Genomic DNA, 14,138 nt, shown 5'->3' on the forward strand with positions numbered 1-14,138 from the left:
ATGAGAACAGGGATATATCCAAAGTATAATACGGATTCAGACTGCATTGTTTGATCTCACTTGGCTTATGGGTGCATTAGCAAACATCTAATCATGTGGAAATAAACAGAAGATATAATAATCTAATGAAAAGAACATAGGTGCAGCTCCATGTGGTTCAGTTTGCTCTTTCTCTGGACAGGTGATACCGTGATAATGCATTCTCAGAGAGGAAAAGAACCATATATTCAAAATATGTATGGACTCGGACTGCATTGTGAGAAAAAAACATCGGCAGACGATGATTCATATATGAAACATCCCAATCAAAGAAATGGAGGTTGAACGATGAAAGGAGGCACATAAGTACAGTGCTTAACGAACAAACCTTGGTTCCATTTATAGGCAGCGACTGAACCTATGAAAGAGCATTTACAAGATCAGTTATTAGGACATAAACACAAACAAGGTGACTGTCGCCAACAAAGTCTTCGTATCACACGATCGCTGAACATATAATGGACAAAAACCAAAGAAAAACCACAGCATGCACATAATGATTCATCTCCGAAACATCCCAGATTCAGATAACATGTGTATCATCAACAAGGACAACATCAAAATGCCACTTGCAGGATTAGTACCACCAAACCAACCGCGTCAATCAAAGGAGGAAATAGCCGCAAATCCTAGCAAGAATGCAAATCACTTCCACTTTCAGTACCCCTCTCTTGACACAGCAGACTATCCAAGGCAATTGAATTAACAAATTGTGTGCTAATGCACATGGCTTGTCGTTGATGGGTCTCCAGACCGTGGCGCAGGTGCAGCGACCTTCTGCTTCTTGAGCGGAGGAGCATTGTCTCCAGGCACCACTTCGACATCCCAGGCATTGGTCGGCGAAGAAGTGGACGACTGGCCCCAAACGACCTGCACAAAGATTCAGATTTAGACCCAAATTGCAATGCAATGCAACTCAATCTCCCAAATCAATCTATGCTCACGATACATACCTCCAAGCTTCGCCATCCGGAGATTGGCTGGTGGACAGCAGTGATCACGCCCGTTGCCGGCTGGGGGATTTCATCGGCGATGGGGTGTAACTGAAGCTTCCTCGCCCGCACTTGCATGCCGGTCTCCCAATTGACGCCCAAAGCCCGGTCCAGCTCCCACCGCGGCACCACGAAAAGCCCTGTTTCCTTGTGTGGGTAGTAGGTCACTTGGAATTGCCCTTGTCCAGCGGGGGCGGCTGCGGCTGCGGCTGCGGCTGCTTCATTGATTTCTTCCTGCAGAACCAGCGGCGGCGCCAAGAGGCGGTCTTTCTCTGCTTCGGGCGTGTCCAAGGAGCTACGTAGCTCAATGAAGAAGGCACCATCCTCGACCCGGCGCAGCAGAAAGAGGGGGTTCCGTGACTTGGCTCTCTTTGCTGCCACGAAATTGGCCCAGTCGCCGCGGAGGAAGTGCATCTGCCGACCACCTTTGTATACGTGGGTGAAGTTCCAGGTTCTGGACTTGATATCGAACATCACCAGGTCCTGCTCTTGCTGGTTGACGCCAAAGGCGGGGAAGATAGATGCAGTTGCCTTGCGGACCATCAATCTTGGCTCTTTGACATCCGAGTTGGTCAACTCCTTGAAGGCGTAGCGGAACAGGTCCCCGGCGGGAGCGGGCGCACCGCCTTGGGGTTCGTCGGGAGCGGGGGAGAGGATGATGCTGGCGTACGGAGCGTGAGCGACGGTGCGAACCTCGACGGAGATGATTGTGCAGGAGGCGTAAGGATTGGTGGGGTCGGCGGCCGGCGGAGCGCCGAGGCGGTCGGCCCACTGCTCGTGGTGGCCGCGGGAGAAGTAGCACACGCGGGTTCCGGCGGCGGGGAGGCGCGAGAGATCGACGGCGGCATACATCCAGGCGTCGTCTTTTAGGGCTGGGAGCGGGTCGCCGTTGCCGCCGCCGAGGCCGCCGAGGAGAAGCGACATCCTTGCTTGATTGGCGGCGCGGGCTCCTGGCTGGGTGGGTGGGAGTGGGATTGGACTTGGAGAAGGGGCTGGCCAGCGACGGGACGTCTTTTTGACGCAGAGCTCGCCCGACTGGGCCGGCCCATTCAGGCTGAACCGGTGGTGATACATACTGGGCTGGCCCAGCAAACGGCTGACTCGTAAAATGGAAGCATGCAGCAATTTGGGAGAGTTTGTGCTTACCACTGTTTGCATTTTATGAAGAGGAACAGGTCGAAGAGCAACAGTTATGAGTAATGCTACACGTACAAACGAGTTACAAGCTTTTACAAAGAAATTTGATTGGTCAATAGGTGGGGAGGCGGCCCACCTCACCTGAAAATCAGGGGGGCAAGTTTGTGATTGGTTAGTAGATGGAAAAAATCCTAGTCAGCATGTAATTGCGTGTAACTCTTTGTATATTTAGCATTATCGAACAGTTATTGTGCGTTGAAACTTGACATGATGAAGGCATATGATCGATTAGAATGGCCATATTTGCGGGCCATCATGTTAAAGCTGGGGTTTGCACACACCTGGGTGGGGACAGTTATGTCCATGGTCTCTTCTGTTTCGTTCCCGGTGCTTTTTAATGGAGAAAAACTAGAGAGTTTCGAACCATCTAGAGGAATTCGGCAGGGAGACCCTATCTCCCCTTACCTTTTTTTGATTGCAGCAGAGGGCCTCTCGTGCCTCCTGAAATCCAGTTCTCAGTCGTCTCTGTTAGCAGGTACTCCCTCCGTCCGAAAATACTTGTCATGAAAATGGACAAAAAGGGATGTATCTAGAATTAAAATACATCTAGATACATCCCCTTTTATTCATTTTGATGACAAGTATTTCCGGACGGAGGGGGTATCAAGGTGGCACCCACAGCGCCGCCGGTGAATCACCTTTTGTTTGCAGATGACAGTCCGTTGCTTTCCAAGTCAAGTGTGGAGGAGCAAAACATGTGGCAAAACCTACTGGATATCTACTGCCAAGCGTCTGGACAGCGGATAAATCATGCAAAGTCTTCTATTTTTTTCAGCAAAGGGTGCCCCTCAGAACTTGAGAAGCAATGTGAAAAACAAGCTCCAAGTGCAAAATGAATCACTCAATGATAGGTATCTAGGGATGCCTACGGATGTGGGGCATTCAAAAAATGGCACCTTCAAATATTTGTGTGATAGAGTTTGGGAGAAAGTTAAAGGATGCATGGATGGCGAAGCTTTTGTGGTCAGTAGGGAAGGAGGTACTTATCAAATCAGTGGCTCAAGCTATACCGGTATATTCTATGTCTTGTTTCAGATTGCCGAGGGGCTTGTGTGAGAGCATCTCCTCTCTGATTCGACAATTTTGGTGGGGAAGCAAGAGGGGAGGGAGAAAGCCAGCATGGGTGGCCTGGGATGTGATGACTATGCCCAAACATTTGGGGGGACCCAGTTTCCGTCATCTGGAGCTCTTTAACTTAGCACTTCTGGCTAGGCAAGCATGGAGGATTTTGAACGACGAAGAATCTCTAAGTGCAAGAATCCTAAAAGCCGTATACTTTCCTGATCGGTCCCTTCTCGAGGCGGAGCTTGGATCCCACCCGTCACAGATATGGAGGGCCATCTTGGATGGGAAGGAGGTATTGCTGCAAGGAATTATAAGGAGGATTGGGAATGGGGAGACCACCATGATTTGGGATCATAATTGGATACCCAGAGATAGCTTCAAACGACCAATTTGCTCTTTAGTACAGAATCCGCCCCAGCTTGTGGCGGACTTAATTGACACCATGGCTACTGCATGGAGAGAAGACATGGTCAGGTCGATCTTCACACGTTTTGACGCCCAAGAGATTCTCAAGATCCCTGTTTGATTGAGACGGATCAACGACTTCTGGGCATGGCATGAAAACCCCAGGGGTTTATTTATTGTGGCTTCAACATACAGAATGTTGATTAGAACAAAGTCAAGCCGGGAAAACTATATTGATCAGAGGGAGGGTTCTTCTAACGTTATGTCCCAGAGCAAGGAGTGGAGCTCAATATGGAAAGCACCAGTCCCACCTAAGGTGTGTATGTTCCTTTGGAGATTGGCACGGCACTCTATTCCGTCAGCTGAAGTTCTGCACCGGTGCAACATGTCAACTTCGACTGCGTGTATCTTATGTGGACAGCGGGATACATGGAAACATGCCCTATTACACTGCCCAATGTCTAGAAGCACCTGGGCTCTATCTTCAGAAGAGATTCTTGATCAGTTTAGCATTATTCATGAGGATGGAACGAAGAAGTGGTTGTTCACTATGCAGGAGGCTTTGAGTGAAGAGTTTGTACGTCTAGCAGTGAGTTTGTGGGCCATCTGAAAGGTGAGAAGGAAAGCAATCTATGAAAAGCCCGCAAGCCATTCATGGATTCATATCTTCTCAACTAGCCGATCTTCAGGTTATAAAGCGAGTCACGGAAGAACCTTCTGTTCCAGCTCCACACCCCAGTCAGTGGATTGCACCGCCGGTGGGGGTAGCGAAAGTAAATACAGATCAGTTGTTGGGCGGTCGGGCCGGTATGGAGTTGTGGGTGCAATCAGTAGGGATCACACTGGTACATTTCTTGGGGCATCGGCAGTTGTCTTTGGAACGATAGGAGACCCAGCTACTCTTAAGGCGATGGCGGTCAGAGAAACACTGGACCTCTACGATGATCTACAACTACAAACTATCCATATTGCATATGATTGTCGAGGGGTAGTGGAGGAGATACGTACTGGGAGTGGAGCAGCTCATGGTGCAATTATACAGGAGATCTTTCGCACCAGCATGATTTTAATTCTTGTACTATTGCTCATGAATTTAGGAGCTCAAACTATGAAGCTCATAATCTAGCGAAGTTATCATTAACACTTGGGGTTGGTCGCCATATTTGGTTAGACCATCTTCACGGTATTGAAGGAAATATGCCCTAGAGGCAATAATAAAGTTATTATTTATTTCCTTATTTCATTATAAATATTTATTATTCATGCTAGAATTGTATTAACCAGAAATATAATACATGTGTGAACACATAGACAAACAGAGTGTCACTAGTATGCCTCTACTTGATTAGATCATTGATCAAAGATGGTTATGTTTCCTAACCATAGACATGAGTTGTCATTTGATAAATGGGTTCACATCATTAGGAGAATGATGTGATTGACTTCACCCATTCCGTTAGCTTAGCACTTGATCGTTTTAATTTACTGCTATTGCTTTCTTCGTGACTTATACATGTTCCTATGACTATGAGATTATGCAACTCTCGATTACCGAAGGAACACTTTGTGTGCTACCAAACGTCACAACGTAACTGGGTGATTATAAAGGTGCTCTACAGGTGTCTCCGAAGGTACTTGTTGAGTTGGCATAGATCGAGATTAGGATTTGTCACTCCAATTGTCGAAGAGGTATCTCTGGGCCCTCTCGGTAATGCACGGCACTATAAGCCTTGCAAGCATTGTAACTAATGAGTTAGTTGCAGGGTGATGCATTACGGAATGAGTAAAGAGACTTGCCAATAACGAGATTGAACTAGGTATTGAGATACTGACGATCGAATCTCGGGCAAGTAACATACTGATGACAAAGGGAACAACGTATGTTGTTATGCGGTTTGACTGATAAAGATCTTCATAGAATATGTGGGAGCCAATATGAGCATCCAGGTTCCGCTATTGGTTATTGACCGGAGACGTGTCTCGGTCATGTCTATATAGTTCTTGAACCGGTAGGGTCCGCACGCTTAAAGTTTGGTGATGAGCGGTATTATGAGTTTTGTGTTTTGATGTACCGAAGGTAGTTCGGAGTTCCTGATATGATCACGGACATGACGAGGAGTCTGCAAATGGTCGATACGTAAAGATCGATATATTGGACGACTATGTTCAGACACCGGAAGTGTTTCAGGAGGTTTCGGACATATACCGGAGTACCTGTGGGTTACCGGAACCCCCGAGGGAGTATATTGGGCCTAATGGGCCCTAGTGGGAGAAGAGGAGGGGCGGCCAGGGCAGCCACGCGCCCCCTCCCCCTCTAGTCCGAATTGGACAAGGAGGGGGTTGGTGCCCCCCTTTCCTTCTCTCCTTCTCTCCCTTCCTTCTCCTCTCCTACTCCTGCTTGGAAGGAGGTAGTCCTACTCCCGATGGGAGTAGGACTCATCATGGGGCGCGACCATAGGAGGCCGCCCCCCCTCCTCCACTCTTTTATATACGGGGAGGGGGGCACCCCTTGGAGACACAACAATTTATCATTGATCTCTTAGCCGCGTGCGGTGCCCCCCCCCCCCCATAATCCATCTCGGTAATATCGTAGCAGTGCTTAGGCGAAGCCCTGCATCGGTAGCATTATCATCACCGTCATCACGCCGTCGTGCTGACGAAACTCTCCGGCGAAGCTCTACTGGATCATGAGTTTGCGGGACGTCTCCTAGCTGAACGTGTGCAGAACACGAAGGTGTCGTACGTACGGTACTGAGGATCGGTCGATCATGAAGACATACGACTACATCAATCGCGTTGTCATAACGCTTCCGCTATCGGTCTACGAGGGTACGTGGACACAGTCTCCCCTATCGTTGCTATGCATCACCATGATCTTGCATGTGCGTAGAATTTTTTTTAATTACTACGTTCCCCAACAGTGTCATCCGAGCCAGGCTTATGCGTAGATGTTATATGCATGAGTAGAACACAAGTGAGTTGTGCGTGATACAAGTCATACTGCTTACCAGCATGTCATACTTTGGTTCGGCGGTATTGTTGGATGAAGCGGCCCGGACCGATATTACGCGTACGCTTACGCGAGACTGGTTCTACCGACGTGCTTTGCACACAGGTGGCTGGCGGGTGTCAGTTTTCCCAACTTTAGTTGAACCGGGTGTGACTACGCTCGGTCCTTGTTGAAGGTTAAAACAACACTAACTTGACGAACTATCGTTGTGGTTTTGATGCGTAGGTAAGAACGGTTCTTGCTCAGCCCGTAGCAGCCACGTAAAACTTGCAACAACAAAGTAGAGGACGTCTAACTTGTTTTTGCAGGGCATGTTGTGATGTGATATGGTCGAGGCATGATGCTATATTTTATTGTATGATATGATCATGTTTTGTAACGGAGTTATCGGCAACTGGCAGGAGCCATATGGTTGTCGCTTTATTGTATGAAATGCAATCACCCTATAATTGCTTTACTTTATCACTAAGCGGTAGCGATAGTCGTAGAAGCAATAGTTGGCGAGACGACAACGATGCTACGATGGAGATCAAGGTGTCACGCCGGTGACGATGGTGATCATGACGGTGCTTTGGAGATGGAGATCAAAGGCACACGATGATGATGGCCATATCGTATCACTTATATTGATTGCATGTGATGTTTATCCTTTATGCATCTTATTCTGCTTGATTGACGGTAGCATTATAAGATGATCTCACACTAAATTTCAAGGTAGAAGTGTTCCCCCTGATTATGCACCGTTGCCAAAGTTCGTCGTGCCGAGACACCACGTGATGATCGGATGTGATAAGCTCTACGTTCACATACAACGGGTGCAAGCCAGTTTTGCACACGCAAAAATACTCAGGTTAAACTTGACGAGCCTAGCATATGCAGATATGGCCTCGGAACACTGAGACCGAAAGGTCGAGCGTGAATCATATAGTAGATATGATCAACATAGTGATGTTCACCATTGAAAACTACTCCATTTCACGTGATGATTGGTCATGGTTTAGTTGATTTGGATCACGTGATCACTTAGATGATTAGAGAGATGTCTATCTAAGTGGGAGTTCTTAAATATGATTAATTAAACTTTAATTTATCATGAACTTAGTACCTGATAGTATTTTGCTTATCTATGTTGTTGTAGATAGATGGCCCGTGTTGTTGTTTCGTTGAATTTTAATGCGTTCCTTGAGAAAGCAAAGTTGAAAGATATTGGTAGCAATTACACGGACTGGGTCCGTAACTTGAGGATTATCCTCATTGCTGCACAAAAGAATTACGTCCTGGAAGCACCGCTAGGTGCCAAACCTGCTGCAGGAGCTGAACCAGATGTTATAAACGTCTGGCAAAGCAAAGCTGATGACTACTCGATAGTTCAGTGTGCCATGTTTTATGGCTTAGAACCAGGAATTTAACGATGTTTTGAACGTCATGGAGCATATGAAATATTTCAGGAATTTTTTTAAAATTACTACGTTCTCCAACAGGTATTCCTTTCGTCCCTGTAAACGTTGTGACGGGTTAATAAAAGCTTCGTGTGATTGCCTAAAAAAGTGATTTGGGAGAGTTTGCTAAAAAGGTAATTTGGGAGAGAGGTGACTCCGAACTCTGGACACGAGTGTCGACGGCCGTCGCGACAACCAGTAAGAGGAGCTGGCACAAGGTTACCGTTGATGGGGGCCTATCTAGAGATGGAAGCAAGAGAGCAACAGCCGCGGTTTGCCGAACTGAACATGCTCAGTTTTTGGGAGCATCTGTTAATGTTCTTGATGGCCATAATGACCCAGCTTGCCTTGAAGCTCTAGCATGCAATGAAGGCCTCGCACTAGCTAGCTCAAGATCTGGACATTGGTACTCTGTGTTTGGCTTCGGACTGTTTAGAGATGGTGACAAACTACCAAAAGAAGGCGTTGTGCCCCCCTGCTCGGCGATCTTACGGGAAGTGGAGCAGCGAGCCTTGCATCTTCGTCAAGTTGAAGTTGTGCATGAGAAGCGGGAGACCACTGTTGAAGCTCATATTTTAGCTAAGGCAGCGTCATCTCTGGACGCATGCCGCTATGTACGGTTGGGTTCTTTACATGATATTTGTTGTATTCCTTTGACCTCGTTTCAGTTGAATAAAGAACCCTATTCCACTCAAAAAAAACTAACTTTCCTATTAGCCCTGGAAAAAAGCTAACTTTCCTATTTACTAGCAGGACACACATCTATTTGACTAGTATAAACTATTTCAAAAAAGAAAGCATAAATTTCCACAAAAAAACTCCCTGCTAGCTCAGGCATTAGTTGATTCTCAAAAAAAAATACTTGGGGCATCAGTTGAGCATTGACCATAGACCTCTGTCAGTTGACCGTGTTGACTTCTAAATTTGTTTAAAAAGTTCATTGATTTTGGCAAAAGAATCACAAATTTTTAAGAAGTTCATGGATTTAAGAGAAAAATCAATGAATTGGTAAAAAAAAGTACATCAAATATGGAAAAATAGTTCATAATTCAAAAAAAAGTTCACTAGATTTTATAAAAAGTTCACAGATTTGAAAAAAAATCATCAATTTAAAAACAAAACTCAAATTGCAAAAAGCTCATCGATTTTGACAAAAAAATTCAACAAAAAATGAAAAAGTTCATCGATTTTCATAAAAAGGTCATCAAAAAATGAAAAAAGTTCTTCGATTTTAAAAAAAGTTCACTAAAAATGATAAAGGTTCATTGATTTGAATAAAAAAAGTACAAGAATTTGAATTTTTTACATAGAGTAAGGAAGAAGAAGAAAGAAAGAAAAAACAGAAAAGGAAAAAGGGAAAAAGGAAAAGGAAAAGAAGAAAAGACGAAAGAAGATGTAACTTACCAGATTGGCCTATGTGACATGATGGTTACTGTAGTAGCTCTTGATACGTGAGGTCGTTGGTTCGGTTCACCCCTCCTCGAGCAAACTTTAGATCTCGTGTTTGTGCAATCACCGTGCTAGCCACAACAACTACTGAGAGTTGTTCACAAACGCATAGCGTGAGGTATAAAGAACTAACATCAGTGGCGTGAACTGAACGTTACTTAACAAAATTGCAAACAATTTTTCAAATTTCAAACACTTTTTTGAAATTGCAGATAATATTTGACATATGCAAACAATGTTTTAAATTTCCAAACATCTTTAAACTGCAATGAAAATTTCAAAATCGCAAACATTTTTTCAATTTCTAAAAAGAGACATGCAAAATAGTACATCTTTTGAAATTTGGAACAATTGTTACAACACGAACATTTTTAAATCTTTCATCATATGTTTTAAAATTCCAGAATATTTTTTGAAACCACACAATTTTTTTGAATAGGTGAACAAAAATTGAATATAGGAACATATTTTGAACTCCAGTTTTTTTTTTGAAACATGATTTTCCTGAATTGGTGAATAAAAATTGAAAACGGGAACAATTTTCGAAATTCAGAACAAAATTCTGAAATTGATAACAAATTGAACCCGGAAAATTTTGAAAATGCGACCATTTTTTGTATACATAAAAAAATACTGAAGATGAAGAATTTTTCTAAAGCTTCGAACATTTTTTGTAACACACAAACATTTTTTTTGTAAAACGCGGATAATTTTTGAAACTTGGGACAAATTTCTTAAAATCCGAACAAATTTTAAAATAATGAACATGTTTTGGAAACGCAAACAAACATTTCAACAATTTTCTAAATTGTACAATTAAAAGAAACAAAAAGGAAGAAAATACAAAAGAAACAAAAAAGAAAAAACCTGATTCAAGAACCTTCTAGAATATTCCCTAAACCAGAAAAAACAGGTTGGGAACCTCTAGAAGCTTCCCAGAACGGAACAACCCAAGTCGCATACTATAGAAGATGAGCCGACCCAATTGATCGTGTCTATGCATTCGTCGACTATTTGACGCAGAGAGCGTCAAATAGGAGTTCTGGCCAGCGGTCACGCAACTATCTTTACGGGTGGGGAGAACGGACATCGGTTGGTGGGCTGCCGGCCTCTAACTGTTTCACATTTATCTCTTTCTATCGATCTAAGTAATCACAACGAGATTCTACAAATCATTTTCTTCTTCAAAACAATATTAGCTTTTTTTGCGGGTACCAAATAGTACTACCTCACTAGTATATTTAATAGCAAAAGAGCTTGTGCATTGCAACAGAAGAAAAATCCACACAACCATGGCCCAATACTCATGAATCAAGACCCCACTAGGTCTTTCGAGGCGTCTCTCTCTCGGCATAAGATGAGAAATCTGCTTTTTTTCTCATACAAGGTTTTGACGAGGTGTGCATACATGGTTGTTGACATTTTTTCATATTCGATCTTGCTTTGTTGAGGTGTTCATTTGCAATCCAAATCGGTGTTCAAAGAAAGACGGATCGTACGATATTTATTAAGGTTGCACCCTAAATAACATTTTTAATGGTTAATAGGTAAAATAACATCATATTCAGATTCTACACAATTTTGTAATCAAATTTCATATATAACGTGTTAGAGTTTTAAAAAGTACTATTTGTCCTGGATGGGCTATGGGTTAATTACCAAAAACAACAGGGATTTTTCCGCTAAAATGCAAAAAATGATTTGAATCTGTCACTTAAAGGTGGATTGTGGGTTAATTGCTAGAAAAAGAGAGGGGGGTTGTAGAACTGTAAAAAATGGTTTGTTTTCTCTCACTTAAAGGTGGATTCAAGATAATTACCAGAAAATGAAGGTGATTTTATGTAAAAATGCACAACGGACGGGCAAAAGCACTCCTCCTTTTAATAGTAGGTGTAGATTTATCGGTACATTTTATCTAGAAATGTTGTGAAATTAGTTGTACACCCGAATGTTGTGTGAGTCCTCGTCCAATCTTGCATCGCTTCGCCTGTTCCTTATCCACATCACCTTGGACGGTTCGTACCACACCAAATTGGGGATTTGATTGTGGGTGGTTCACCTAGGGGAGGAGGGGGACAAAGTGGTGGTAGGATGAATCGAAGAGAGAAGATATGAGATGGACCCGCCACCCTCGCCAAGGCACCTGCAATGCGCTCCTACCTAAAGAGGTGGTAAGTGTTGATGAGTCTCTTTAGTGATCCGGTAATGGATAGGAAAAAGGTTCCCTACCCCTTTTCAAGGTGTGATCATGAGTTATTGGACCCATGATAGGATGTGCATTTATCATAAGGGTTTCTACCAAGCTTTTGGAAGACTTTTAAATTCCAGTTTTAGACCAGATCGTAATCAACTTTGCTGCTGAAACACTTATAATAAATATAGGCATGGGTACAAGAACTTGATTATTACAATCATATATTTATGATCGGGATCATTAAGATCTTAATTTGTGCTTTGGAGACACCCGTTAAGATGTGCTTGCAATGACTCAAAGTGGGAATGTGTCCAAAGTATGTCTTTATCGGAACACGCCCTATATCAAGAGTCAATTGCCCAACCTTAGGCCCTATCCATCGCACGGGGTTACCTTGGTAATTAAGTTAAATCAGACAAGGGCATTGGGTGTTTAATGACTACTCCTCACGTATCTCTAGAGATTGGATCCACTCTATCGTACTAAATCCTTTTGTCACTGGTGTACAGAATAGCGCTTCACATTGTCCCTGCTCCTAACCTCCTCTTGGATCAAAGTCGGGGATATTAGGTACCTGCAGGGTCAAAGAATGGGAGAGAGAGAGAGAGATAGATAGATAGAGAGAGAGAGAGAGAGAGAGAGATCCCTCAAACAAATACATCGGGTTGCAAGGCTATACCTCAGCCCATTTCCTTACCCGAGTTCCAATAAGAAATCATTGAAGAAGACATCAATATGAATGCTTTATTACTCCCTCTGGTCCTAAATATAGGGTGTATAGTTTTTGGCACGGAAATTAAAGAACGCATGTGGAGGGAAAATTTCACAAGTATTGGGCGAGATTTCACTTGACTAATTGACATGAGAAAATAGAGGAGCTTGTCTGATATACGGAAATGTAATCAAATCCCTAAACAAATTATCCAAATGAGTGGTGCAACGCAATACACCTTATATTTCAGATTTTTTCTCAAAAATCTATACACCTTATATCAAGGAATGGAGGGAGTATAATATATAGTACAATGGTTGCCGGATGAGATACATGATTACAAGTAGGGCTAACTTGATGATGGATTGTTGAAGTGATGGTTATGATGGCGGGTATGGAGATGAGTTTGGAAATGGTGACGGCTAGGGTTAAAGAATGGCTTCTGGTGTAGAGATAAAGGTTTTGTCGATTCTCTGTTGCGAATCTGATGAAGGCTCCTTTATAAAAGTTGTTGTGTTGGACTCTACGGTGTCGTGTGCACCTGGTATGAGCGCGCTCGTACTAGACGTTGTCTTGCACTCTAGAATTCCTAGTGTACCTCCCCCTTTCTCTCTTCTATCTCCATTTTGTTTCTTTCCTAATGAATGCTCGACTTTCTCCATATATAGCCTTTTTCTACGAAAACAAAATAAAGAGAGGATTCCGCACTCTCTTGCATTCATTAGTCATTAGTAGCAACATCGGAGGGAATATCTCAACTTTTATAAGATAAACCAGTTTACACTATGGTGTGACGAGTGTAAAAAGGACACTCATCAATTCCCCCAAGCTCAAATTTGATCATGATCGAGCAACATAGATAGGAATCCAAACCGTAAGGAACTCAGTTGTTTAAACTGAAATAATGAGAAGGTTTTATTTCACTTATGATCGGTATGCTTAGATAGCCATTCGCTTCTTCACATGAATAATTAGTATAGCTATAGCGGTGGCATGGTTATTATGCAAGTGCTAGTGAAGCAAAGATAATCAACACAAAACTCTTGCTCAAGTAGACAAAACAACCAAGGAACTTCTATTATATTTACTATAGTTAACACTTGCTTTCTGGGAACACATAGAAGAGAGTTTTCTTTCTTGAGCAATGGAAACATTAACTAGGGAGTGAAAGATATGTAAAGAAAACACACTTCTGCTTCGATGGCTGAGATCTCTTTATACCCCTTCATAATAAAGGGTAGGATGATATTTTTATAAAATACGTCACCCGTACTTGGTGCTCTCAGCTTTTTTTCTCTTTCTTTTTAAACTTCAAAAAAGAATGCACGTGACATGAATCAAACTTACGACCTCTTCGTTCAAAGAGAACTACACTAACCAATTAGGACATCTTAATGCTCATGCATATTTACTTCTTTATTTCCTTTTTCTTCTTCAGTTCGTGGGAGCCCACGGTTTTGCTGGGCCAACCCATTGTGGAGTTCTTTTTCCCACTATTACCTTCTGGCAAAGACTTCAAGTCACACAATTGATTCTTTTTTATCGTCAGATAGTTTCCTTGTCCAACAAGCCGATTTAAGCACCAAAAATAAAAATAAGGAAACACTCCCATAATCTCCATAATCATGGAATCTCT

The 14,138-nt window shown here is 43.1% G+C and overlaps 1 protein-coding gene across 1 annotated transcript; it reads right to left on the reverse strand.

Moving 5' to 3' along the window:
- Positions 1–512: 512 nt before the first annotated feature.
- On the reverse strand, positions 513–2,019 carry LOC123154580 (auxin response factor 13-like). The gene is made up of 2 exons (XM_044573273.1): positions 993–2,019; positions 513–909 (listed from the first exon to the last, which is right to left on the reverse strand). Exons 1-2 carry the CDS (start codon positions 1,953–1,955, stop codon positions 757–759), a joined length of 1,116 nt encoding a protein of 371 aa, XP_044429208.1. The 5' UTR covers positions 1,956–2,019; the 3' UTR covers positions 513–756.
- Positions 2,020–14,138: the final 12,119 nt, after the last annotated feature.

This window comes from Triticum aestivum, chromosome 7A, assembly GCF_018294505.1.
Source record: "Triticum aestivum cultivar Chinese Spring chromosome 7A, IWGSC CS RefSeq v2.1, whole genome shotgun sequence".
Lineage (NCBI taxonomy): Eukaryota > Viridiplantae > Streptophyta > Magnoliopsida > Poales > Poaceae > Triticum > Triticum aestivum.

Coding starts and splice junctions, on each gene's coding strand:
- LOC123154580 (XM_044573273.1), bottom strand. CDS start 1,955: ATGTCGCTTCTCCTCGGCGGCCTCGGCGGCGGCAACGGCGACCCGCTC. Junction 910..992: donor CCGGATGGCGAAGCTTGGAG/GTATGTATCGTG, acceptor ATCTTTGTGCAG/GTCGTTTGGGGCCAGTCGTC.